Raw genomic sequence first — 27,032 nt, forward strand, 5'->3', positions numbered from 1 at the left:
TGTGTTCATATTTGAGATACAGTAGGTTAATATGTTTTATTTTCATTCTCACTACAAGTCTATTAATGGAACAGTTATATTACCAAACAAATGTTTCTTGCATGAAAAATGGCTGGTAGATTTATAATAATTTGAGTTAAAAAAAATGTTACAATTGCCCCTGGTCTCGACTACCGGGTCTGAGAAGAGAAAACAGAATTACATGTCATGAGCGCACATTAATATAAATATACACGCCGTCTTTTTCTGACTTATTATAAACCCTTTATCTCAACAGCTGCACTTTCAGAGGATGTTTAATATGCATGTGTTTGTTGAAACCTGATTGCTGCTCCCTCTTATTCACACTCTCTCAATGTTTGCGTTTTGAATCCAACATCCTGTTCCAGGAGGCACTGTGAAAATTCAAACACAGGCCTTCAGCACACACCGTTTGATGTGACCACTTCAAACCTGGTTAATTTCATATTCAATTATCTCTCTCATTCACTCGCTTTCCATAGATCAAGTGAGCCTGATGCAGAGAATGCTGTCAATACGCTGTTTGAGGAACTGGCGTACAGACAAAATGATGGTAAGCAAGTTCATTTGCCTTTGCATAGATGGGGTTTAAGGTTAAGTGTGGATGTTTCCTTGACTTGGTGTGTGAGGTTTTATCTTGTAGTTGACTTAGATCTTATAGTTGGTTAGATAGGTTAGATTTATGTTGACTGCTTTGATGTGTAGATTAACGTTTCAATGCTAAATTGTTAGATCTTCCCAATGCATTCAGTCTAATAACTATATGTCTGTCTACCTCTAACCATTGATAGTAACCAGACCAAGGGTGTTGAACGTGCAGGGAAGAGAAGTAACCTTGAGCCGGACCTGTGGAACCATTGCAGACTGCACCTTTCAAGAGCTGTGTGAGCGAGTGAGTCTGTAGAAATAGGCATAAAATGCTGATTTGAGATCTGGTTTGTGGGGTATATTTTACAAAAGTTTTGGATGTGGATATAGGAAGGTGGGGGTTAAATTGGGAAGGGCATTCTAGCACCTCATATTCAAAAAAGAGAAACAAAACTATTAGAAGCTTGTTTGTCATTCCATATCCATTTTGTCAGTTTATTCTCCTTCCCTCTTCTAATGTGGCCCACTTAAAAAACAAAGTTACCACAAAACAAAAATGGAATGTATACACTGCTGTTTAAAAGTTTGGGTGCAATAAGATTTTAAGACGCTTTTGAAAAGAGTTCACCAAGGCTGTATTTATTTGATCAAAAATACAGTAAAAAATAGTGAAACAATAGTATAATTTAAAGCTGCAGTCCGTAACTTTTTTGGGGTTAAAAATTATACAAAATAAATTTGAGCAAGTACATAACCAGCCAGTGTTCAAAACTATCTGCTTGCCTTAGCTCGATTCAAAATGGTAAGCTTGTAATAATGTTTTTAATTCCAGTGGTACTGGTGGATTTCCGCGGGAAATTCGAGCATGTCTTTGTGTCATTACGTCACATCTGTACACATAAAGAAGGAGTCTCGGCTAGTAGGCTATATTGCGTGTGAGGATGTTGGAGGTGGAGATTTATAGTCTTTTCTCTCAGCACTTATAATTAAACTTATTAATTTGATGGCGGATCCAGAAAGGTTAAAACGACAATCACCAGTGACAACTGGAGATTCACCCGCTGTAAAATGCAAAAGACTTCAGACTTCGGAGTGGCTACAGAAAAAAATAGACTGCAACCGTTTATATTCCAGTTTTAAATAGTTTTTATATTTCAAAGAGAACCAGTTCTAAGGAATATTAATTTGTTGGTATGACAATTAGAAATTAGACTGCACAGAAATGGAAACTGAACTACAGGTAGCCCTAATAAACATTAAATGTAGTCACGCAATGCTGATGTTGTTAACATTAACAATTTGAGAACAAAGTATAATTTGCACGGTTTGACGTGATATGATAAGCGATCGTTAGATTTAATTAGCGCGATTTACTGGTCAGAACAATAGTGGATCTTACTTACTTGTTCAGATGACTCATGTTCGTCATACTTCCAAAAAGTAGAATCTGTGATTCCGAATGACAGTATCCACACCTGCGCGGTGACTGACAGCTGCACATTCTCCTCAAAACATTGGATTTATCCGTGCTGTGCCGTGCCGAGTCACAACCCATGTAAAGTTGATAATTCCGCGAATAACTGCAATTGCAGATTTTGAACAGATTCTTACAGTTTTTCCTCAAAGAGGAAAAACTACAGACTGCAGCTTTAAGATTTTATTTTATTATATTTTAGATTTATTTATTGTATAATTATTAATTATAGAATTTATTCCTTCCTGCGAAGGCAAAGCTGAATTTTCAGCATCATCACTCCAGTCTTCAGTGTCACATCATTCAGAAACATTTCTTATTATAAACAATGTTGAAAACATTTGTGCATTATAATATTGTTGTGGAAACTGTGATACAATTTTTTTCAGGATTCTTTGATTAATAAAAAGTATTTTTTTTGTAACTATAAAAAATGTCTTCACTCTTTACTTCGTGATCAATTGAATGCATCCTTGCTGAATAAAAATATTCAGACCCCAAACTTTTAAACAGCAGTGGAGTAACAAATGCATTTCAACAGGTGATTATTATTGGAATGCAAAGGATGTCAAATCTTTCTTTTTACCCTCTTACCTAACTTTCTTTTTTTTAATGTATCTCTCTGCTTTTTTCCACTTTGTTTTTCATATTTCATATTATCTACTACCACCACATCCATCATACCACTCTCCTGATACTATCGCTGCGTGCAAAATCGCGCAGGTACTACATTTGAATTTTAATTTATTTCGCGATCGCCAAAAAGTACGCTCTAAATAGTATGAATATAGGTAGTATGAATTCAGACATACTCCATGCCATGTTGTTGCTGTCACGTGACCTACCAGCGTCAGTTGCGTTGCTTCACTCCCGTCGTTTGGCCTCCATCATACGCGCACTTCAGAATACTATGTAGTTGAACATACTACTCTTTTGGCCTACTGTTTTTCACATGCTATATAGTAGGGAATTATTTGATTTTAGAAGGAGTGTATGTAATCGCCCATGCCTTGATCCATCCATCCATAACCAAGTTTATCATTGCAACCCTGTGTATGGCTAGTCTAAGCCAGCGTGTGTGCTTGTTTATGTATGTAACCTTGGACTTGGTTTACCAGTTTGAAGCTCCCTTTTTGTTTGTGAAGGAAAGAAAGGATGAGTATGCTGCTCTCTAATGGAGCCGAGGCACTGTCTCTGTGTCCTTCAGTGCTTTTGAGAGCGCTGTTCACTTCAGTGTTCTGAGAGTGTGAGCGAGTGTGTGTGTGTGCGCGTGTACATGTGTGGATTTGTCTGAAGAGTCCTCAACTTCTTCGTCTTCATAGTCAGGCTAATGCAGTAGGGACTATGTCAGCATGTGTTAATGTGCTTTCCACTGAGTTACCACAGAGAGACATGTTACCCAGAGAAGATACAGAATATAGGGTGAAATAGAAGATTAGAGACAAAAATTCAAGAGGGAATAAGCTTATGAGATAAGAGAGATGGATGGGTAAAAAGGTATGTGCCAAGGTTTTAGAGACAACATCAGTGAAGTTTCCCTCTCATTCAGTGTCACGGTGGCGAGACCCCTGATGCTGAAGCAGATGAATTTGTGTTTTTCTGTGTATATTATACTATACTTAAAACAAAATACACTAGTGTTCAGAAGTTTGGGGTCATTAAGATTTTTTAATGTTTTTGAATGAAATCTCTTTCATAAATGCTCACCAAGGCTGCATTTATTTGATCAAAAAATAGTAAAACCAGTAACATTGTGAAAATCTATTAAAATAATTGTTTTCTATTTTAATTGTTTTTTATTTTAAAATGTATTCTATTCCTGTGATGCAAAGCTGAATTTTCAGCATCATTACTCCAGTCTTCATTGTCACATGATCCTTCAGAAATCATTCTAATATGATGATTTGATGCTCAAGAAACATTTCTTATTATTATCAGTGATGAAAATAGTTGTGCTGCTTAATATTTTTGTAGAAATCATGATAAAAAAAAATCTGGATCCTTTGAATAGAAAGTTCACAAGAACATTTATTTATTTGAAATACAATGTTTTGTAACAATCTAAAAGTCTTTGTCACTTTTGATCAATTTAACGCATCCTTCATGATTAAAAGTATTCATTTCTGACCCTGCGTGATACTGTATATATACATGCAAAATGAATACTTAACCCAAAAATGGAGGTTATGTCATCATTTACTCACTCATGTCTTCCATATCCGTATGACTTTCTTCTCTTTTGAATAATGTAGTGACCTTTTTTTCATTTAATTACAGGGAATAAGGAAAAAACGTTTCATTATTAATTATAAAAATATTGTTCTGAAGCCATATTATAGCTATACGTGATCAACTGATTGAAATTTAGATAATTATATGGGTTTGAAACAACTTGAGGATGAGTAAAACAGAATTTTATTTTTTTTAGAATATTAATTATCATAGAAAGTGAACGTTTAATCATTAATGTTACCTAATCTCTTCATGTGTGTCTGTTTTTTTTTTTTTAAAGCCGCTGGGTGCAGGTGATTATTTAGAAATCTCACGGCAATTTGACACGGTCATCATACGGAATGTTCCTCACCTTTGGGTTGGAATGAAGGACCAAGCTAGACGCCTCACCACACTCATTGATAACTTTTACGACCAAAAGGTAACATGTCACAAGACACGCCATACTGACCCAGACTTCCTGAAAGCTCACGTAGGCCTTAAACATGTCCATCTCCAGAATTAAAAACACTTGATATTGATATTCATGTGCAGTCCTCAAATACATTTGTTTCATACCTTTGTCGATTTAATCATAATATCCTGTGTAGTACTCTGTTAGCACCAACATATGTACAATGGCTCACTTTCTATGTCTAAAACACTCAGGTTAGAGTGGTGATGTTGGCTGATGCACCGTTAGACCGCCTCCTTGATCAGGGACCGATGACTGGAGAGGAAGCCAGGGATCGCCTAATGCTAGATGAACTCGGCCTGACTGATGTAATGACAACACACTTAAAAAAAAATCACATTATAATTCTGAAACTATATCATAAACGCATACTGTCAGCATACATTAATGTAGCATCAAAAATGCTTTCTATACCAGTCCATGACAGTGTTATTTTTTGTATAATTTATATTCTATTTCAGTATTTATTTTTATCCTTAGCTTTTTATATTTTCAGTGGTTTAGTAATTTGCTTTTGCCATTTTTTATTAGTTTTTGTAATATTTCTATATAGCTTTCATTTTATTTCTATTTTTGTACTTTTTAACTTTCAGTTATTTGCCAATGCAACATTTCGAATTTCCGTTTTAACATTTAGAACTTATGTAATATTTATATTGTATTTTATTCCAACTTTGTTTCAATTACCTGAAAACTATTTTTAATAGGTCATGAAGAGGAGTTATTAATGATTAAAGGGGTCATATCATACATTTTTATTTATTTCCTGAAGTCGAATTGTAATGTTAGTAACATTTTTATGCCAAAATGTTTCCACTCCATTTTCCAACCTCTCTCTGCCTTAGAATTGAACAGGCCATTTTTTTCCTCTTGTTCCTTTAAGAAACACCTCTGCATTTTGACTTCCTCTTTATAGAGTGGTGCAGGGGTGACATATTTTTGTAGGCCAGCCCAGAAGTTAGACAAAACCCCTAGTATAGTATTTTTTATTGGCTTGTGAATAATTGCAGAAAATAAGGTCTGTGACTAACAAAACTGTGACTCCTGATTCTTACACTGTTCATCGTGAACATCTTCACAAATTAACGCACCTTTTTAATGAATTTTGAAGCGTAAATATGGCAGAAGTCAAAAGCTAAACGTAGACTATAAACGAACTACACCACAGTCGCATGGCTTCAACGTCACCATCACTAAGCTCCCGACAACTCTTTCAGTCTTTGCTTAAAAACATTTTCCCTGAAAGTTCGAGTTAAAATAGTTAGCAAGTGTGTGATTATAAACACAAGGCCTTGATCTAGAGAGTAGATGAGTTTATCGGTGACATTTAATGTCCCCGACAACCTCTGTTGTCCCATTTAGCCACTTGTTAGCAACCGCCTTTTACAAGACAAGTAGAAGTTTTTATAAAATCACAAGAGGATATTACAGATGTAATATCTGATGATATTACTGATGGAACTGGAAGTGCTAAAACACTAACTCGTTTCCAGGTTTTGGTATACAAAAATACGTCATCCCTGTATCACTCTATAACCTCTCCATTTCTGGGCAGTCAAGTTTCTAATCACTCTGCAGGCAACAGTGACATGTTCCATACAAATATGCATGGTAATGTATTGATATGACCCCTTAAAGTAGAGAAATCTTTATTTATTAAGCCTTGGTTCTTTGCTAATTTTTGTAGAATGGAATAGAATTTGTAATTGCTCTACTGCCTATATTTATTTTGTTCAGGAGGCCAGTGAGCGGTTGACACTATTCACAGCGGATGAAGAGGTCTTTGCCTTCCAGAGGACAGTGTCTCGCCTCACAGAGATGCAGACAGAACAGTACTGGATTAGTGGGGATCGGAGTCAAAAGTAAACTGAAACACCCTTGCAGTTACTCTACCTCTAAGTAGAGTCCATAGGAGAGTCCATGTGACCTCCTAAAACATTTGGGGTGGTACATTTCCAACACCATAAACAGACTGTCAGCCTTATTACTACTTTACAGGAAATTGGAATCATCCATATGCTCACAGCATTAATATGCAAAACTAAATGCGCATGCTGCCAAATGAGTAGATGTCCAGCACCCTCTAGTGGATGATGTATTCTGCAGCATTTAATATATTATGTAGTTTGGAATACACTCAGTCTGTGAGGGAGAAAAAAATCGTTCTACATGTACTGGCAAATATATGTAAATGCTTTGTCTAATGTGAAACTATGTAGTTATAACAAAAAAATAAATTATGAGAGAAAAAGTTGAAATTATGATATTTTTTGTCATAATTATGACTCACAATTCTGACTTTTAAAAAAAATGAGAGAGTTTAAATTATGAGAAGTCATTATGACATCAGTCAGTTTATGTCATTATAATTATGATTTACCAAAGCATGATATTTTTCTGATGTGGCAGAAGTGGGCTTCCATACTTAAATTATTAAAATGGTTACAATAAAACTTTAAGCATTGTCTGTACTAATTATGTTAAATGATAAACTAGCAAAATCAATCTCCAAAGACAAAAAAAAAAAAGTTCAAATTTTCACTGCCAGAGTGTTTTTTCTTCATCTCTCCACTTGGGATCTCTCCACTTGTGACCAGCCATGGTGGGCATAAGCTAAAAAAAAAATTACATTTTAAAGTCTCTTTCCTGTCGTTTCAATTTTTGGTCTGAAGGCGGCAGTAGAAGATAGTTCTGTTCCCAATATGACTGTACACACCCCACGTGCTCTGTGTTATTGTTTTAAATGACATTAGAAAAGCATACTGCAGTTCTCTATCTGAGAGAACTAGTATTGTCATGACCCTCTCCAAAAAACAAATCTGTACAGTACAATGCATCTATATCCATATGCTCAGGAATACTGAACAAACATAAGGGCTTATAAGTACAATTGAATTATACATTTATGTACCACAAGAGACCTTGAACAAACACATATTTCATATCTACAATCACCATCCTCATTGCAATAAGTGTACTCTACAGTGACATTATTAGAAGCATGGCGTATTAGGTGCTAAAGAATTATTTAAAATGTTTTACAAAAGCTGGTGTCAACACAGTTGTGATGGTCACCTGCAGACTTTTCCATTTCTGCAGGATAAGGAACAAAGGAGAATGAGACAGAGGGAAGGGGGTGATTTAAAACAAGGAATTAATAAAGGAGTCTTTGAGCAAACAATGGTGTTACATTTTTAGTGACTGAATAAGCAACTGCATTTAGTGCCACTTGTTGTTGCCCATGCAAAAGTATCCGAATGGCACCAATCTATCCAACATAAATGTGCGATTATGTAATTTTACTTATTTCTGACTCTGAACCTGCATTAATGTCGTTATTATTAATCTCATCTCGATTAATTTGATTATACGCGCATTTCTTCACAAACATCTGCGTCGAAATCACTGCACCCGAGAAAATACGCATCTCTGCTGGAACAAAGACGTGCTCGTGTTTTGGTAAGACGTCACTGTACTAGAGCAGCGCCACGGAGGACAGCAAACGGGTATAACATTTCTTTATTATGAATTACGTCATGTGTTTGAATAAAACGAGGCTGGCAGCAGGAGGCATGTCATGACGAACGACTTCACGCTGGGATTAAAGGGCCAGCGGAAGGGAAATACAAGACATGCCTAAACATTTGTCAGTGGCCCTAGATTTAGTAAAACCTTTTTTTTATTATTCAGTAGCAAATCTTCTGGTCATTTAATATTTAAAGGAATAGTTAGACTAAAATGTTATCATTTACTAACCACCATTATTTTATTTCTTTTATTAAAGATTTTAGGCAGATTTTTTTTTTACCTGCTATGAAAATGGATAGTGATTTTAAATGTCAAGCTCCAAGACAAAAAAGTATCATAATAGTGGTCTGCAACTTATGCACTAGTCCAAGTCTTCTGAAATAATCAATTTTGAAATTGAACTCTACTTACTCTGAAATGTCATTTGTGGTTGATTTCAATTAAGTGCTGCATTTGCATGTGGCATTTCCCATTTGAAGTCATTGGCTCTTGTCTATAATTTGACTGATTTCAACATGTTTAAAAACCTATGCCTTCAACAAACTTGTTTACCATTCATATGGACTACTTTTATGGTTCTATTACTTTAGTGACATTTCTTTTATTCCATATTGTGATGTACATCTGAGTGTAACAGATTTTTGAAAAAGAAAAAAGCACATTAAATGATCTAGTGTGTTGTGTTGTTTTTGAAAATCCAGTTATGACATTTGAGGGCAATAAAAAAATTAAAAATGTATATAGATGAATCATTCACAATAAGATCTATAACTTGCATTTACAAAACAGATAGGATGAATTTTCATTTCAAGCTGACTTTTATTGTACGGGACATTCTGCCTATACATTTACGCAAGAAAATAATACTGTGATGGAACGGTGGAAAAATTACATTTTGAGTAACCAACTCCTTTAAGATATTACTTTCCCAGGCATTTTATATAACCAAACTTGCCACAAAATGTTGGCTACTTGTGTTACATGAAAATGTTCTATAACCTCTAATCTATAGCACATTTCTGATAATATACCCAGATAATGTGGTTTGCATGTCTGAACTACGAATTCTAGCAACTGAATCTATACTTGAAAATTCGATAAAGTGATATGGGCTCTCAATGCTTGGAATGACTTGTTTGAACATGTCCTCTCGCCTGTTGGCAGCTGTGGCCCTTTAAGAGGCGACCGCATGCGCGGAATCAGGGGGCAGGTCCCTGTCAGCGGTAGAGGCTGCGTTTCTTTTCTCCCCCTCCTCTAGTCACTCAGTCCTAAGTTGAGCTCGCTTGAGTGCTGACAGACGATTAGAGCAGATAGTCCTCCTGTGCCTTCAGATAGATAGATGGGTGCAGAAAGAGAAGGGACTTTCTAGACGGGAATTTTCTGCACTGTACCGTCCGTAACGTCGAGGGATTGGCGCGCGCTCTAACAAGGCTCCGTCTCTAACGTTACCTTTAACTGTTAAAGAGACTTCTGAATGCGAAGTGACATCGGGTCAAACTGGCAAATAGCACAAAGTTATCACTGCAGTCTTCGAGCACGCTTAGTTCTGTCCTCGTTATTGTAGTTGTCTTGAGCTGACAACGGCGTTTTGGTTGTAGCCCGCTGAATGTGCTGTGGCTCTGACAGTTCAGTTCTTTTGTCACTACAGTGACTTACTGCCTGTGATGGTTGTGTGCAGTGACGTTGTGGCGCTTTGTCCGTGGCTACTGCCGAGGTGCGCTGGAGAGATATAGTTGTATTACATCAGTGCACCAAGTGACCGGAGTGCGACACAGAGAGGAGAAACGGCTCTAGCTGAATGGTGCGTGTTGAGGTATTACATTTTCCATTATAATATTATAATACATACTCATGCATGCATATATATACACACAGAGAGAGACATTATGTACTGAATTTGTTGTTTTGTTTACATGAGCTACAATAGTAGGGCTGTCACTATTATGACATTTTGGCTGACAGTGGCGATTAACGTTCGCAGTGTGCAATGCTCATACACCTGTGAAAATATTGCACTAAGGCACAATGAAATGAACATATTTTTAAAATGTTTCTCTTATCGGTTCTTAGTCCACTTTTCATTCACGCTGTTGTCGTTGCTGTTTTAATCCAGATAACTGTCATTAATAATTAATCGGATAATACTGAATATTGTTATGCAATAATGACTGCACGAATGATATATTGAAACCACTGTTAGGACATAAATATATATTTTTTTACTTTCATTATATCAGTGGTTTTAATATCATTCGTGCGGTCTTCTCCATTGTAATACGAATAATCTCTTCATATGCGTTAGTGAGTGTCAATATGAAGTGTAAGAACAAGAATATGTGCCATCAAGCGAGTGTTACATTTAAGTGAAACCGGAGCACTTCGCGAATACTATACACGTTAAATATTTGTTTATACTTTCACGTGACTGTTGCGCAGCCGTCAACGCAGACGCGTTCGCGCGCACACCGCCGTATAATCTGACACATGAAAGCGTGAAAATTTAATTATAGATTTAATGACTTTTCTATATTAGGTTAGAACTGAATTTTGAAGTGAACAATAATCATCGTTCTATGCACAATTGTATTTATGATTATAAGGTATTTTGTGTCACAAGGCTTTATATTGTATATTGTATTTTTGTCTTTCTGAAACAGGGAGGGGTGCTAATAATCATTAAGGTTTGCACTGGTCGCTCAAGAAGCATTAAGCTACATTTAGAATAGAGGTGCATTCATGGAATGCGACTGTGACCGCTTCCCACTGCCTATCTAACTTTGACTGAGACAGTACAGAGGAGTGACAGAGAAGGCTGGTAGAGGCAATGGCAGAGACAACCCTTGAACCACTGACCTCGCTGGATGTTGCCATCGATCCAGATTTTGAGCCACAGAAAAGGCCGAGATCATGCACTTGGCCGCTGCCGGAGTCCAGTTCGGCAAAGCCTGCGTCCAATGACACTGACATAATCCCAGAGGAAGAGGATGATGAGGATGACAGCGCGATGGCAATTAACGGCATGGGTGAAGGAGAGGACAACGGCAGCCCTAGCCAGGCAGATGAACTGCATCCCATTAGTGGTCAGGAGAGGACAGACTCCCTGCTCTCCTCTCAGTCTGCGACCACAGCTAGTCGGGGGGTGAGCGGTCAAGGTAGCCAACAGCAAACTCCCCGGAAGTCATCTTCAAGGAGGAACGCGTGGGGCAACCTGTCCTACGCAGACCTCATCACGAAAGCCATAGAGAGCACCCCAGACAAGAGACTGACACTGTCCCAGATCTACGACTGGATGGTCAGAAGTGTCCCGTACTTTAAAGACAAAGGCGACAGCAACAGCTCAGCTGGTTGGAAGGTAAGCGATCCGGTCGAGCAGTGCCAACCGCGTTCCTGAAGACCCGCCATAAATACAAATTTTGGTTGTCTCTGCTAATGAGCTGATGAGTTTTATCAGGTGTATTTGATTAAGCAGACATGCAAAATGTGTACTATTGGTGTGCCCCTTAAGGATCTAGGTTGAGAATCACTTTGCTAGGGAATTTGTGTGTCACAAGGTGTGCAAGTGTCTGTCATGCTCCTCCTCATTTATTTCGTGCTGCGTCCTTGTACTGCATCACGACCAGAAACACATGTTCTGGCATGTTTGGCACACTTACTCACGCACAGAAAACTGGAAAGTTTTCGAAGGTTCGCGTGCGCGTGACTCAACAGTGAGCAAGCTCAAGTGACGTCACCTGTAAACAAACTATTTGGATGCCAGTATAAAAGATAAATGGCAAATTAGGCGTGATCAGTATGGAAAAATTGTGACAAAACTATCAGATGGACTTGGTTAAAGATGGTTAAAGACCCCCAAAATACAATATCCTCAGAGACAAGTCTAATAAATGTCCATGTATCCAAATGCCTTTATGTTCATATACACGCAGAACGGCTTATGTAAAACTTGGCATGGTAAATGTACCCCCGCTAGAAGCTGCCCAGACTGTTTATGCAGGTGTTGAATGGCATTAGGAATTGCATAACAACTCAGAATGGCGCGAGCTTCTCCTTAGCCGTCAGCAGGCAGGACTGCCTTCAAAGGGAATGTCATGGTCATGGGCCATAGCCAGCATAAGACATATGGGCCTTTCACTTACAGAGCTAGAGTGGGTTGGGGGAGGGGGTATATGGTAGGGTTGTGGGTGTAAGGTCAAGGGCTGAGTTTGCAGCAGGAGGCATAGCTTGCCTGTCCCATTGGCTGTAAATAGCCATGAATTATAATAGTGAAAGGAGAGTTACTGCCGGGTCTGTGGCAACGGCAAACTATGCGGACTCCAGCTCAGTGTGGAACTGTTTGCACCCGACTCATTTAACATTCAGGTCTGTGTATGTGCATGATCATATTTCTCAAACGGCTATGCAAAATATGTTATCTGTCAGTCAAACATGCTTTATGATCAAATACTATAACCCCAATTCTAGCACGAGTACACACAAATAAACACACCTACCCCGGTCTCTATTAGGATGAGCAGTAAGTACCTGCTGCCGTTTCTGATATGTGAATAAAAACGTCTAACAGTGTTCCACTGAAATTTGCTCCCGTGTTACCTCGAGCTCTAAATATGATAGATTTACACATTCCAGCACACATCTGACGACTCCAAGCTGATCTGTTTGTACGGAGTGTGGGTGCTGGTTTTAACACAACCACAGAAAAGCTCTCCTGCAGTTGCCAGCCAATATGCACATTTGCATTTAAATAAAACATACACACACACAATAAATTATGTAAATGATGCATTTAAAGCATCAGCTCTGAATTTATGTGCTAAAGTTGGCATGAAATGGAAATTAACCCCATCTAGTTTCTAAGTAATCCTACATTTCTTAATGATCTTAAATGTGCACAAATTATTCATTCAGATCTTTCTCTTTTTTTTTTTTTTTTTGACCTCATAATTTTGAAATCAAAATATCTCAATCTTACAGTAAAACGACTTTTCTCTGGTGACATATGCCGGACTTTTCCAATCATTTGGTCCGATTAAACCCCCTCCCTTTCTTTCAAGATAGTAAGTTCACATTCAGATCTGGAGTCCATCCAATCAAAAATTGTTGGATAGAACAAACAGAATGAGAACCCAGAATAGAAGTTAAATTAAGAAACAGAAAGAGCAATGAAAATAGTCGTTATTCAAGATGTCTTATTCAAACACAAAGGTTGGAATGGTCAAGTACAGGTGCAAAAATGACAAGAAGCTGCATCACTATGGCTACCAGATCACTGGTCCTCTCTGTTTTAATGAGAGGGTTTGGATGACATGTGATCTCATAAAGGCGTTCCTTTGTTTCTGTTGAACATACTGTTGTGACTGTGCAGGGGAGAGAGAGGGAGTGACTGTTAAAGCATAGATGACATTACAGCACCCACCTCTACTCTCTGCACTGAATGTTACAGGATAATGCTGTGTTTTAATGATCTGGTTATACAATCGGGTATGAATGTGAATTAAGTTTTGAATGTGTTCAAAATTTTTTAGATTAATCTTCAAGGTTTCTTTTGCAGGTGTACAAGTGGTAAGATTTTACTGATTAATCGTTCTCCTTCACAATGAGCTCCTGCAGTGCCAGATCATACCTCTAATGCAAAATGATGTACTCTACTCTTGAAAAAAGTCAGCTTTTAAATTATTCACTTCTTCAAGCATTAATTCAGGTCATTTTATTAATTTTTAAGTGAAACCTCCTAAGCATCTCTCTCACACACACACACATTTGCCAGCTCACCGCTTTTAAACTTTTTAATCTTGTCCACTAGACTCTTGTCTATCCTCTATGCTATGTTAGAACCTTGTGTAACCCTGTTTATCTCACATCTGAAATATAATCAGATTATGTAACATAAAAAGAACAAGCTACTACTATGTGTTGCACCATTTTTGTTCCTGGAACACTTAATGTGCTGAGCTGCCACGTTAGGCCCAATTGAAATGTTTCAGTCACGCTGATTAAAGTGATCCGGTCACCCTCCAGAGGGTCCGTATTCGGCGAATTTTACTTGGCACAGTTCCAGGACGTAGGTGGTCTGTTTTAAGTGTTTCTTGTAATCTGTTTATTATCAAGAGAGTTGGGTAACAAATACAACATTAATATTATATATGCACATAATACGTGCAAAATTGCACTTCTAGAAGTACATCATATCTGCATCTTTAAAGTTTCAATGAAACCGAAGTAACGACAGAGTTTTTCTGAGTGTAATGGATTATCGAAAAAGAAAAAATGTAGGGTGGGTACTTGGTTCTTTGTATAGGTTGTTGATTAGATTTTGAGATGTGAGTGTTGCACCTAAAAAAGTGGAGACAGATAAACGCAAGCTTAGGGGTGGAGTTTAAGCAGACTATATGATTGGAGAAGTCCTGTAACCAGATTCTTCTTTCTTTTTTTTTTTTTTTGAAAATGGATAGATTTTCATTTCATGCTGACTTTTAAAGAGGGTTTAAAAATGTGTAGGAGATATGTGCAGACATTTTGCAGTTGCTATGACTGTTAACTCCTACAATCACTGTTTTATGTCTTGATTGACACATGTGAATGTTGATGTTTGGTGCTTTTATACATGCCTGGTCATGTTTAGGTGTGTGAGAGATCTTGAAGTGAGTGTCACTGGGGTCAGGGCTCCAGACTAACTTTTCCACTGGTTGTACTGGTGCTACCAACTTTCTCAGTTGGTCGCACCAGCATATGATTTGGTTTTTTTGCTACATGCCATGGGATTAATCAATGCATGCTGATGAATAGTGGTCTTAATCTGCATACCATAATTTTGCACTGATGTAAAAAGACTGACAGTGACAAGACCTCATGTTAGCAAAATGTTTTAATCTTTTAACTATCAAATCAAAATATTCTCAAAAAAACTATTAAAAAGTTAAAAGTTAAAAGATGACTGTGAAAAATAGTAGTACTTATTGAAATGCATTTATGGTGAGATTACTACATCTTATTTAATTAAATGCATTTATGATTAATTTCATTGTCATGTCAATTTGTGCTCATTTTGAACACGAACTATGCACTGTCACTTTAATTCTCGGTGTGTAAACGATCTCTGCACTGCTACGCACCGCTCCTGGAACGAATGCAGTGTGAAAATACCGTGTCAGGCTACACAAATATTGATCTTGACATTGTTAGCCTTGTCTTTTTTACATGTCGTACACTGTACATTTAACTTGCACTTATTATGACTTAATTCCTAATTGGCGCATTTCACCATCAGTGTGCAATGCGCGTGAAGACGTGTACGTTCGTTAATAAATAAACTGCAAGTGTCTTGCGGAAGAACATTGTAGCCGGAGCTACTTCTCTCCATTAATGTCTATGGCGAGTCACGCAGGCACTGGGCAACTCCGCAGCCGAGCCGACCCCGGGATAAAATAGTCAGAATATAAACACTTATTATAGGTGTACCGTAGTGATTTAGGATAAGTCAAAAACACGGTTTGGAAAATGGATTCATGATGTACTCGTTCATTTTGAACATACGGAGTGCAGCAGCTGCTGATACAACGGAGTTCTGATGACCATGCACTTGCACAAATGCGCCCACATAAAATTTTAACTCACACATTCTCAAAAAATGGTCGCAGTCTGGAACCCTGGGGGTCATAGATGTTTTGCTATGGTTACACTAAAACTTAAAGTATACTTTAGTTTAGATGTGAACGCTTGCCATATGCGTGCAGCCGAATGCATAGCCTTTCATAGTATACTCCATTTAATAGCGTGCATGAACACATCCCCTTGACACATGTAGACTACAAAGTTTCGTCCTTTTCCAGTGTCTGCGCTATTTCTCTCCAGAAGTTAAGACCAATAATAAAATAATAACTTTTTTTTTTTAAACTAGAGCTGTTGGCATCTATTGTTGTTGTCGTCTTTAGTAGTTTTATGTTGTTGTTTTGTGAAACAACGGGCCGGGTCAGTGTTGCCAACCTCTTGGACAAACCAATTAGTGCAAAACAATTGAGCACACCAAGTAAGTGTGGTTAGAAAAATCTGGCTATGTGCATATTAAGCCGATGATGAAATTTACGCCCTGCACACTGTACGCAAACCCTTGTACTCGTATGCAATATGCTTCCCAAGACAGTTTCAACCAACATCACTTGCTCTAACTCGTACATACAGTATGCACTTCCCCCCCTCGTCCAGCAGACATTTTCATATTTGAAAACATTTGATTAAAACAGACTTCCTGGTGGGGTAGTTCTACTACAGAGGCATTTTAGAAGCACACATGCTGCGGTAAACACATTTGAATGTATTTCTAGTTCAGCCTGTGCTTCTTCACACTTTTTCCGTGCCCTTAATGTACCCAAGTTTTTTAAAGGCATACAAGCTTGAAGCTCTGACCTGAGGTTTTTTTAAAAAAAGTTAAATTTTTTTCCCTGACCCATCATTTCTAATTACACAGGTCTGCCTTTAATTGAGTACAATAAAGCTAGATTTCTATGTCAGGAGCTTTTGGCCAGACAAAGCCAGCAGTAATGAGAGCAGATGCGGCTTTGTAGTGAATGAGTATTGCAGTGAACATAGGGAAATGATAGTTTTAGGGAAATACTTTGTCAGTGATCTCATGTATCATTCCTTTGAAAGATAACAGAGAAACATTGTCAGACAGGAGTGGGCGATTATTAGCCTGGTTCTGGTGACGCAGAGGGTCTATTTTGGTGCTTGTACGTGGGAGTATATGTGTCGACTTTTGATTAGACAAAAGATTGGGTTGATTAACACAGATTATGGTAGATTGAGTGTGGCGGTTCCTGTTTCGATTGTGAAGCAGGTGTTTAAATGGTTCTGTGATGATGTAAGGCTTTCAGATCCTCCTTGACTAAGCAAATTTATTTTCTGTGACATAACACCACAGCAGCCACATGCACACAGTGAATTTGGTAGTCAAATTTATGATGGCTTCAGTATCAGCCATAAACTTAAATCACTGGAACCCAGGGCAACATTTTATGGGTCCAATAAATAGAATGACATTTGACACTTAGTCAAAAGTTTCGGTAACTTTACAGAGCTACAGGTTTGAATAGCCAGGTTAAAAGTTTTCATTTATCCTTCCTCACACAGTATGCTAACCAACTGTAACCGCAACAATCACAGAGTAGCTCTCCCCATTGTGAAATCCCTATTGTAGGTAGTTTCCACCTTAAATCCTAGGGATTTTTCCCCTTATCACTGTGGCCTTTGGATTGCTCACTAAATATCTCTTTGTTTGAATGTTTCTCAATCTGCATTACTCCTAAACTGAAAACCTTTTCCGAGAACTGCTGTGAACAGTTTGTCATATTGCACCAAACTAACACCTCTTACCAATACAGTGTGTTCTAAATAACAGGCCAATCAGATGTTCTACAGGTGGTGAGGTCATCAGCACAGGACTATTATCTGTTTTAAGAGTCCATTGCCTTGCACGCTATCAGTGAAGGCTTATCTCTTTTCACTGCACCTTCAGTGTTTACACACCTGTCTTTAACCTGCCCCTGGGTCAGTTCTGGTGATATAGATGTCAGTGGAGGCCAGTGGATCAAGCTGAATGGGGCCAAAGCGCTGACTTAGCAGTAAAGTCTGCAATGGTTCCAGCTGCTGGACACATCAGCAGTTTGTTATCAGCCAGCTCAGTCAGAGTGAGGAAGCAGTATATCAGGAACATTATGGGGTAAAGTAATGTGGCACATGCCTTTTGGCACACATTTGAACACAGCCGTTCTAATCTCTAACTAATGTTGTCTGTATTTTTAGTTAGATTTGCACAGTTTTGTCCCATTTACCTCTGCCTGCCCTCCTCCCCCTTTCTCTCTCTCTCTCTCTCTCTCCATGTTTCTCTCTCTATATTCTCTATATGTGTGCTACAGTGTTTATGGGGGCATGAAATCGCTCCACAGCTCCTGGGCATCTCGTGTGCTGTCTAACTCAGACTGCCATCACTGACATGTTGCTTGCTCTGTTTGTCTGTCTCTCATTTGTTCTTCCTTTGTATTTCACATTCTCAGAAAAGATCATTCTCTATCTGTCTTTGCATATCCAATCATTACCTCTCCATAAAAAAATATTGTTTCAACCTAGTCAGTGTACAGTAGGTCTGAGTACACCATAACATAAACATAATGGATGGTAGAAAAAACTTATTTACTGATGAATTGTGCTTCTTTCTCAAACAATTTTGGATTGATCCAAAAGTTTTATTATTGGGGTTTGAAATTAAATCATTAAAAATGAGTATATTTTATAATTCAGAATGTGTATTTACACATCCACAGAAGAATCAAAATGCATCACATGTTTGTAATCTGCAGACTGCAGGACACAGTGAACAACGAGAAATCACTCTGATGTGCAAGACTTGCAGTATTTTAGTGCAGCTTTTATGCGGAATGCTTACATAGAATTTGTTCACATGAAGTCTAGAAGGGATAATTGAAAATTGTGTTATTAAAAATGAAGATTCTGTTCATTTACCCACCTTGTTGTTTCTAAACCTTCTGTTGTGTTCCGCAGAAGGTACAGTAGTCATACAGGTTTGGAATGACTTGAGGGTAAATAAATGATGACAGAATTTCCATATTTGGGTGAACCATTCCTTTATAATCCCAGAATAAAAAAATAAAAGCAATCCATTTATTTCAGTACTAATAAAATGTATATTAAATAATGTATGATTTGATTAGAGAACTTACCTCACTACCTTAAAAAAATGTAGGGTCAGTAAGATTTTTTTTATGCAAGAAATTAATACTATTATTTGTTAACAATTGAGCAAACAGCAAAGTCATTTATAATTCTAATATTACAGTTTTAAAAAAAAATCTGTTCTTTGAATTTTCTATTCATGATAGAATCATAAAAGAAATGTATCATGGTTTCCACAAAACATTAAGCAGCACAACTGGTTTCAACAATGATAATAAAAATAATTGTTTCCTAAACACTAAATCAGCATATTAGAAAGATTTTTGAAGGATCATGTGACACTGAAGGCTGGAGTAATGATGCTGAAAATTCAGCTTTTCCACCGCATTAATGAATGATATTTTAAACCTATTAAAATAGTAAACAGTTATATTAAATTGTAATAATATTTCACAATATTACACTTTACTATCACATATTTACTATTACGTTTTAACTATATTTTTCATTAAATAAATGCAGTCTTGGGGAGCAAAAAAAAAAAAAAGTATTTTAAAAACATTAAAGAATCTCACTGACCCCAAACTTTTGAACGGTAGTGTATGGTAATCGTTTGCTTGAGTGGCATGGAGAGTCACAGGGTTTAATAAGTAAACATGCTCCTCGTCGATTGCACTCGCAAACATTCACGCTCTCTGAATGCCGCAAACCAAGCACGCAGGGTTCACAGAGTTTACACAATCTACTGTATATTCATATACCCCTTTGTCTTTAAGGAGTAGTTAAGAGGCCCTAAGTCTGTCTCTTCTTGTTTCTCTAGTTCCTGTGGTGTGTGTTGATGCTTTTGACATGCACAAAGGCAAATGGGCACAGACAAATGCACACACCCCTTTTCTGGGAACAGTAATGCATTTCCTTGCTCATATGCTTCAAAGAGAGAGCTTTTCTTTTTTGTGTGGATGAAAGCATGTGCGCTTGAGTGACCATATGCAGTAATGTAGCGTGAACTCTCCGTACCGTTCTCCACCCACGGTTCGGCACGCACTTGCAACGATGTTGATCTTAAATCTGACGATGCAACTATAACATGGTTTGTTGGAAATAACAATGCGTAAAACCAGTAGACAGAGTTCAGCTAATGTATGTTTTTTGTCGATGGATACGCATTCTGGCTTCCCAATATGTTACAACAGCGATGATCAACAAAAAACGTGGTCAAAACAGTCACTCTTTGTAAACTGTTCAATAGGAGTGCCGTATGCTCTATCAGTCATTTACACCGTCATCACCCGGATGTTGATAGCCCGTGAGCGCAGGTGAGACCTGAACACCACATTTGGCTATCTGTGTTTAAACTAAACTCATTTAAGCCTTGCTAATTTAAACATTCAAGCACAAGAATACATGAAAGAGAACATATATACACAGTGTTTCCCCTAGGATTTTTTTTCAGAGGGGGGGGGGGGGGGGGGGGGGGTGAAACTGCTAGTGTTGCGGAGCGGGCGTGTTACGGATACGTGGTGTAAATTTTTTAGCAATCAAAAAGCATGTCTAATTAATTGAAATAGTGTATTATGAATTATTAAACGTATACAACATTTAAAAAAAAAAGAAGAAAAATTTCACACTAATTCTGTGTTGTGCTTTTTCTGGTAATAAAATGAAGACATAAAACACAAATTTTATCATTTATCATCAATTTTAATCATATGACATTAAATAAACTTTTTGTCAAATAACGTGCTGCACAATGAGCTTTACTGTTAAAATTAAAACATGGATTATTCCTTAAAATCAGTTTTGATGATAATTTATTGTGTATTATTACATTGGGACATATCTAAATTCTACTGTACAACGGTAATATATCTCTCAAGTTAAACCGAACTTTTATTTTGACGGGTTGCCGTGAAGACCTTTTGAGTTTCTGTGTGTTTGTCACGATGATAGTTTTTCTCAAATGAAGCGGTTAAATGATCACGAAGTGACTTTCGGAGTGGATCTAGAGCCTGGAGAGGAAGTTTATGCATTTGTGTCTTCATATAGGCCAAAAAACAGCGCAAGCGTCACATGTGCTTCAGTGTGTGTGTGTGTGTGTGTGTGTGTGTGTGTGTGTGTGTGTGTGTGTGTGTGTGGTAAATGTAACTGCGCGTCGGCGGCACCATTCATTCACACAGAACAAGCAGGATTCGTATTTAAATTGTCTTTGTGGTTTAATATCCACACACACTTGTCTACATCGCGATTTGATTTCAAGTGTATACTGAACTGCTTTCTATTTATTCCTCAAAAGATAGACAAATTCCATGAAATTCCGCGTTATACAGTAAATTTCTTTTTTATGACTGGATTTCGTCAGCAATTTAGGGGGGGCGGGGGGTCGTTTTGGGGGGGCGGGCCGCCCCCCCAAAACAATGGTAGGGGAAACACTGTATACATATATATACACACACACACACACACACACACACACATCTTTTATTATTAGTGCTGAAAGGATCTTGTCTGTGAAGGGAAATTGAAAGGAACTTGTCTGTGCGTCTATGGTGTTACAGTATCCTCTTCGTTTTCTGCTTTTTATTTCTCTCTTTTTAGAGGCCCAGTAAGGGGCTACATGGGTACCAAAAAAGAGGCCCCTTGCCTTCGCTCTCTTCCTTTTTTTTAATCTGAGTTTCCCTCCTTCTCTTTCTCTCAGATTACTGTGAACGGGTGGGTGGGTGGGTGGGTGGGGGTGCGAGGTTACACTTTCCCATGTTGTGTGTAAACCTTGAGGAAACACACAGTCTCGACGTTGCTTTGAATACAAACGACACTGTTTGTGCTACTTGGACACAGTGAAACTGTACAACAACAACGGTGGTCAGAGTGCTGTGGTGTAAAAAGCAGTGAGTTGTGAATGTTTTGGTATTGGTAAATTTATAGTGCAATATCTTAAAACTTGAAAAAATAAATGCTAAAAGGATACACAATTAATGTGGTGATGTACACAACCCACATTGTGCACCCTTCAGATAAAGCCACGTTAAAAAAGAAAGGAAAATGGCAAATGGAGAGAGAAGAAGATGCAGACGGATAGATAGAGACTATTCCAGTGGGAGAGGATTTCTGATGATCTAGCTGGGGATGACATCACCACTCGACTGAAAGGGCTTTTAGACTGATTGATTCGAGTGAGAATATGGCGCTGACGTGTGTTAGCATTTGCGGTATCAGTGCCACATATGAGTGTGTGTGTATTATTGGTATGAATGATTGGTAAAGTCGTTGCCTTTCCCTACAGATTTATTTCCCTCCCAGCGCTGCACAGTAAATATGGGTTAGTGTGCCTTTCCTGTCTCTCCTCTCCCCACTTATTCCCCCTGTTTGTTTTACTTTTCCTTTTCTTCCACCCAGCTTTTTGCTCCCTTCTATTTTTTCTCTCTTCCTGCAGCTGTGCAGCGGCTCCAAGGTTTTTCCAGGAGAACACAAAGGCTTGGAACAGCCAGGCTTTCAGACACAGTGTTATTTTTGCAGTGTTCGTCAACCTCTTAAGTCAACTTACAACCTCTGGTTAATATACCAATGTTGTTTTGTACAAGACTTGTGAATGATATAGGCATGTTGTAGACAGTATGTGTTGTAAAGGCAATTTTTCAGTGGTGTGTGATGTGTAGTGTGAGGATTAGTCTCTAAACTTGAGGCTTAGTCAGGTGGCCGGTCAAATGAGCTGACTTGGTGTACAACGTGTGTATGTACAGAGAGCGAGCGGAGATTAAACCAAGGATCATAGTGTAATCTGCTGTGTGGTTACATCAGCTTCACTATCACACCATGCATCACACCAGATTGCATAATCCAGGGAGAAATTACACCATGAAAAAGAAAAGAGGTGGAGAGAGTCAGGGAAAAAGGCAGATATAAACACTCTTCCAGATAAAAACAGCCAAGATAAAAGATAATGAAGAAAGTGATTTTCTACCAGTTGCTGACCAGGATGAGAATTTGAGGATGTCAGGACTCAAGCTCTGTGACAATGTTTTCCAATCTATTTGTCTTGCATATCCTTACAGCCTCCTGCCAACAAAAAATTAGGCAAAAATCAGACCCATAAAGTAGCATAAATAATAATCTACAAAATAATGTAACTTATACAAAAGATGTGTAATCATGCAATTACAACTCTTACTGAAAAAAAAATAACGATGAGTAGTTATTGTAATTTATATATTATATTTAATATACACTACCATTTAAGATTTTTTAAAGGATGCATCAAACAAATCAAAAGTGACAGTAAAGACTTTTACATTGTTACAAAAAATGCGGTTCTTTTAAACTTTATATTCATCAAAGATTAGAAAAAAAAGGTGTCATAGTTGCCACAAAAATATAAAGCAGCACAACTGATTTCAACATTGAAAATAAGAAATGTTTCTTGAACACTAAATCAGCATATTACAATGATTTTATTAGAATAAAAATTCAGCTTGGATGTCACAGGAATGAGTTACATTTTAAAACATATTAAAATAGAAAACTGTTATTTTAGATTCTAAAAATATTTCACAATATTACGTTTTTTACTGTGTTCTTGATCAAATAAATGCAGCCTTGGTGCATAGGAGACTTACCGAATTCAAACGTTTGAATGGTAGTGTCATTCAATTAAATGTATAATCTTCCACACAAGGCTGCTTTTCTGTTAAAAGGGAACAGAAAATAAATCTGATTAATCATGATCAATTATTTTAATGTAATAAATAATGTTTTAAATTCGAAAAAAAAATGCATTTAAAATGTTTTACTTGTAAATATATATAACAAATTCTGTTCGATATGTTTAACAAATCAAAATCTTTAAGTACCCCATAAGAATCACTGCTCTATTATATGACCTCCTGATGACCCTGCTTTGGTGTTTGGTGAATATGTGTGGGCGCAAGAGCATTTATACAGGAGTTCATGTTTCTCTGTGTGTGTCAGGGTATACCGAGTGTATTTTTAATTGGCCAATACTACCCTCTTCATGGTCCACTGAGGTTTCATCTCAGTGGTGAACAGGCAAATTTAACATCAGTCAGGTACCCCATCATTTAGAAAAACAAAACCCTGCACAGGGAACTCTGAAATAGTAAACTCTTGTCCAAGGGCTGCAAGAAAAGTAGTCATATATAATTTCCATTCTTGGCGAGCATTTTTGTTCCTGCTTTAACTCTAAAATTGTATAGAGACTGTGAGAGCTTGTGCTACTATTGGCTGACTTGTACTCCTCCCCTGTCTGCGATTGGCTCGAAGGTTCAGTGGGACACTCAATCAGCGCAGTGGAAGCATATGTAGGTCAGTGTGTAGCTGTGCTGCATGGTGTGTTCGTGTGTGTACCGTGCGGTCGCGTACTCTGGCAGTCCTCCAGCTTTCTCTTTCAGAGTTAGAGAAGAGAGCGGAGGGGGAGGGAGAGAAGGAGAGGACAGAGGGAGGAGTAGACTGTGAGGCCTCTTTAATCCAGTCTGCACATTAACGACACTAAACGCATTAGTGTTCAGTCTCAGATTGGTGACAAACATTTGGAACAACTTTTCTGAATGTACTGTAACGCCAAACAGATTTGCATTTCGTGGCCTCAGTTACTCTTTTAATCCTGTAAAAAGAATCTTGCTGCCACCGAGAACGTCAACAATGGCCGGTTACTATGACATAACCTCTGAACCAATGTTTGCCCAAACCATTACATATAAATACACGAGGATTCAAACATCAATCAATCAATCAATCAATCACATTTTTTTAACTAGACGTACCGTTGGCAACCTAAACAGCCTACGACTTGGAAAGCTGTGGTGTTTTCGAAGGAAGTGGATTTACAGTGAAAATAAGAGTGAAAAGGAATGCCAGAGGGGGAAAATCAGGCTTTGAGTGTTGTCCAAAACTACACTTCTGCATCTGCCTTTAACGACTGTGCCCTCAGAGTGCCCCATGTACTTCTCAAGCACTTCCCTCTGGCATGGCCAGGAATTTAGCTCAAGTCCCTAAGGCGTGCCACAAAAAGCACAGAAAGTCTGTTGAGCGGCTAAGCTTACCCGCAGTGAATAACTGTCCCGTCTAAAAAGCTCCCACTGCACACACGCACATGTGCTAGGCAACCTGGCACAGGCGAAAACATCAACTCACTATCTCCAGACACTGGATGTCTAGACGGAGAGAGCGAAAAGATCGGACAAAGAGTCTCCTGAGCATCTCTGTCTGTGCATTTTACAGTGAACCAGCTCAGTTAGCACGCACACACTTATACGTGCACACGTACCCAAGTACAAAATTACTAAAAGCCTGGTGGGCACATTCTACACTTCAATGAATTATGAATCACTGTTGTTAGGCAGACTGAATGCACAAGGTCTTTGCCCAGATTTCATACAGCCCACATGCAAAGCTCAATAGTGTGTCTAGAACCATATTGTTAGCAGAAATATGTGATCCGGTTACTTTTTACAGACTATATACTCTGCCTTACTGAATATAGAAAAACGTCTGTCTGTCCGTCCATCCATCCATCGTTCTATTATTCTATGTATCTATCTGTCATATAAACAGACAAACAAACAGATGGATGTCTATCATTCTGTCTGCCTGTATGTCGCATCCATTCATATGTGAATAGACAGATATACTGCATGTCTATGATATATGTCTAGATATAGGTCTATGATTTTATATATTGAATCGGTTAAAAATGTAATCAAATATCAAAGAGTAATCAAAGAGTCCAGTCATTTTAAGCCAAAATGGGGGTCAACCTTGAACAAATTGCAACAGAAGCAAACTCAACTGATTTTGTATCCTCAATATGTCCTGAGTAAGGGAAAAAAAGCCCCGAAGAATTCCATTAGGGGAAAGTTTAGAAAAAGACCCAAATATATCCCATTCATACGCCTATTCATTCTTTTTCTCACGTGAAAAGGGTAAAAATTTCAACCTTTAGATATCATCATGAAAATCACTGAGTTGATTACTTACATCAAGACAAACACAAAATGTATTACCGTACAAGTTTTTTTTTAAATTGTTTGTTAACATGGACAAACCGTGCATAATCTAATTACATATGTGCTAATTTGCATAAATACCCAAACAGATCTAAACATTGGGTATATAGCAGGTGAAAATGTATTGTAGAATTTTGTTGACATATAACAGTAAACTATTTAATATTAAGGTCTGAATGGAACCCATTTAGGCTACCCATGAACATTAATGCAGGAAGAAGTACTTTCGAAACCAGCCTTTATTAATTATTATGGCAGAGATGGGGTTTGGGGCTGGGTCAGTGGGACTATTTCTGGGGGATGAGTCTGAGGGAAGAACAGGAGACAAGGCTAAGGAGAATGCAGAAGACAAAAGGTAGGTGAAATAAAAAGTGTCTGGATCAAAAAATCTAATTACGTACACAATGCACTCAATGCCCAAACCCCATCTCTGCAATAATAATTAATAAAGGCTGGTTTCTAAAGTACTTCTTCCTGTATTAATGTTCATGGGTAGCCTAAATGGGTTCCACTCAGACCTTAACATTAAGTATTTTACTGTTATATGTCAACAAGATTCAAAAAAACATTTTCACCTGCTATACCCAATGTTTAGATCTGTTTGGGTAATTATGCAAATTAGCTAATACGTAATTATATTATGCACCGTTTGTCCATGTTAACAAACAATTTCAAAAAACTTGTAATACATTTTTTGTTTGTCTTGATGCAAGTAATCAACTCAGTGATTTTCATGATGATATCTAAAGGTTAAAATTTCACGTGAGAAAAAGAATGAATAGGCGTATGAATGGGATATATTTGAGTCTTTCTAAACTTTCCCCTAATGGGATTCTTCGGGGCTTTTTTTTCCTTACTCAGGACATATTGAGGATACAAAATCAGTTGAGTTTGCTTCTGTTGCAATTTGTTCAACCTTTTTTCATAAAATGACTGGAGTATATACTGCATGCTTTTATATGGCTTAAATAATTGTAATGAACAACAGTCAGAGCTTCTAACTTTTGTGTCAGAAAAACACAGTCTTTAAACAGGA

At 37.8% G+C, this 27,032-nt stretch overlaps 2 protein-coding genes across 3 annotated transcripts in view; both read left to right on the plus strand.

Annotated features, from left to right (window-relative positions):
* The window catches only part of afg1lb (AFG1 like ATPase b), a 28,930-nt gene extending 22,035 nt beyond the window's left edge, over positions 1–6,895 (plus strand). Inside the window, exons 9-13 of the mRNA XM_056270801.1 lie at positions 504–574; positions 813–913; positions 4,596–4,736; positions 4,964–5,077; positions 6,507–6,895. Coding sequence (XP_056126776.1) covers positions 504–574; positions 813–913; positions 4,596–4,736; positions 4,964–5,077; positions 6,507–6,635 — 556 coding nt within the window. The 3' untranslated portion in view covers positions 6,636–6,895. The remainder of the gene's footprint in view (positions 1–503; positions 575–812; positions 914–4,595; positions 4,737–4,963; positions 5,078–6,506) is intronic.
* Positions 6,896–9,511: 2,616 nt separating this feature from the next.
* The window catches only part of foxo3b (forkhead box O3b), a 38,533-nt gene continuing 21,012 nt past the window's right edge, over positions 9,512–27,032 (plus strand). The window contains exons 1-2 of one of the 2 annotated variants that reach the window (XM_056270792.1): positions 9,512–10,110; positions 10,955–11,649. In XM_056270792.1, the coding sequence (XP_056126767.1) occupies positions 11,122–11,649 (528 nt within the window). In that variant the 5' untranslated portion in view covers positions 9,512–10,110; positions 10,955–11,121. The remainder of the gene's footprint in view (positions 10,111–10,954; positions 11,650–27,032) is intronic. The other variant, XM_056270793.1, reaches the window with a different exon arrangement.

Source organism: Rhinichthys klamathensis, unplaced genomic scaffold, assembly GCF_029890125.1.
Source record: "Rhinichthys klamathensis goyatoka isolate OS25496 unplaced genomic scaffold, OSU_Roscu_1.1 h1tg000308l_1, whole genome shotgun sequence".
NCBI classification, from domain to species: domain Eukaryota; kingdom Metazoa; phylum Chordata; class Actinopteri; order Cypriniformes; family Leuciscidae; genus Rhinichthys; species Rhinichthys klamathensis.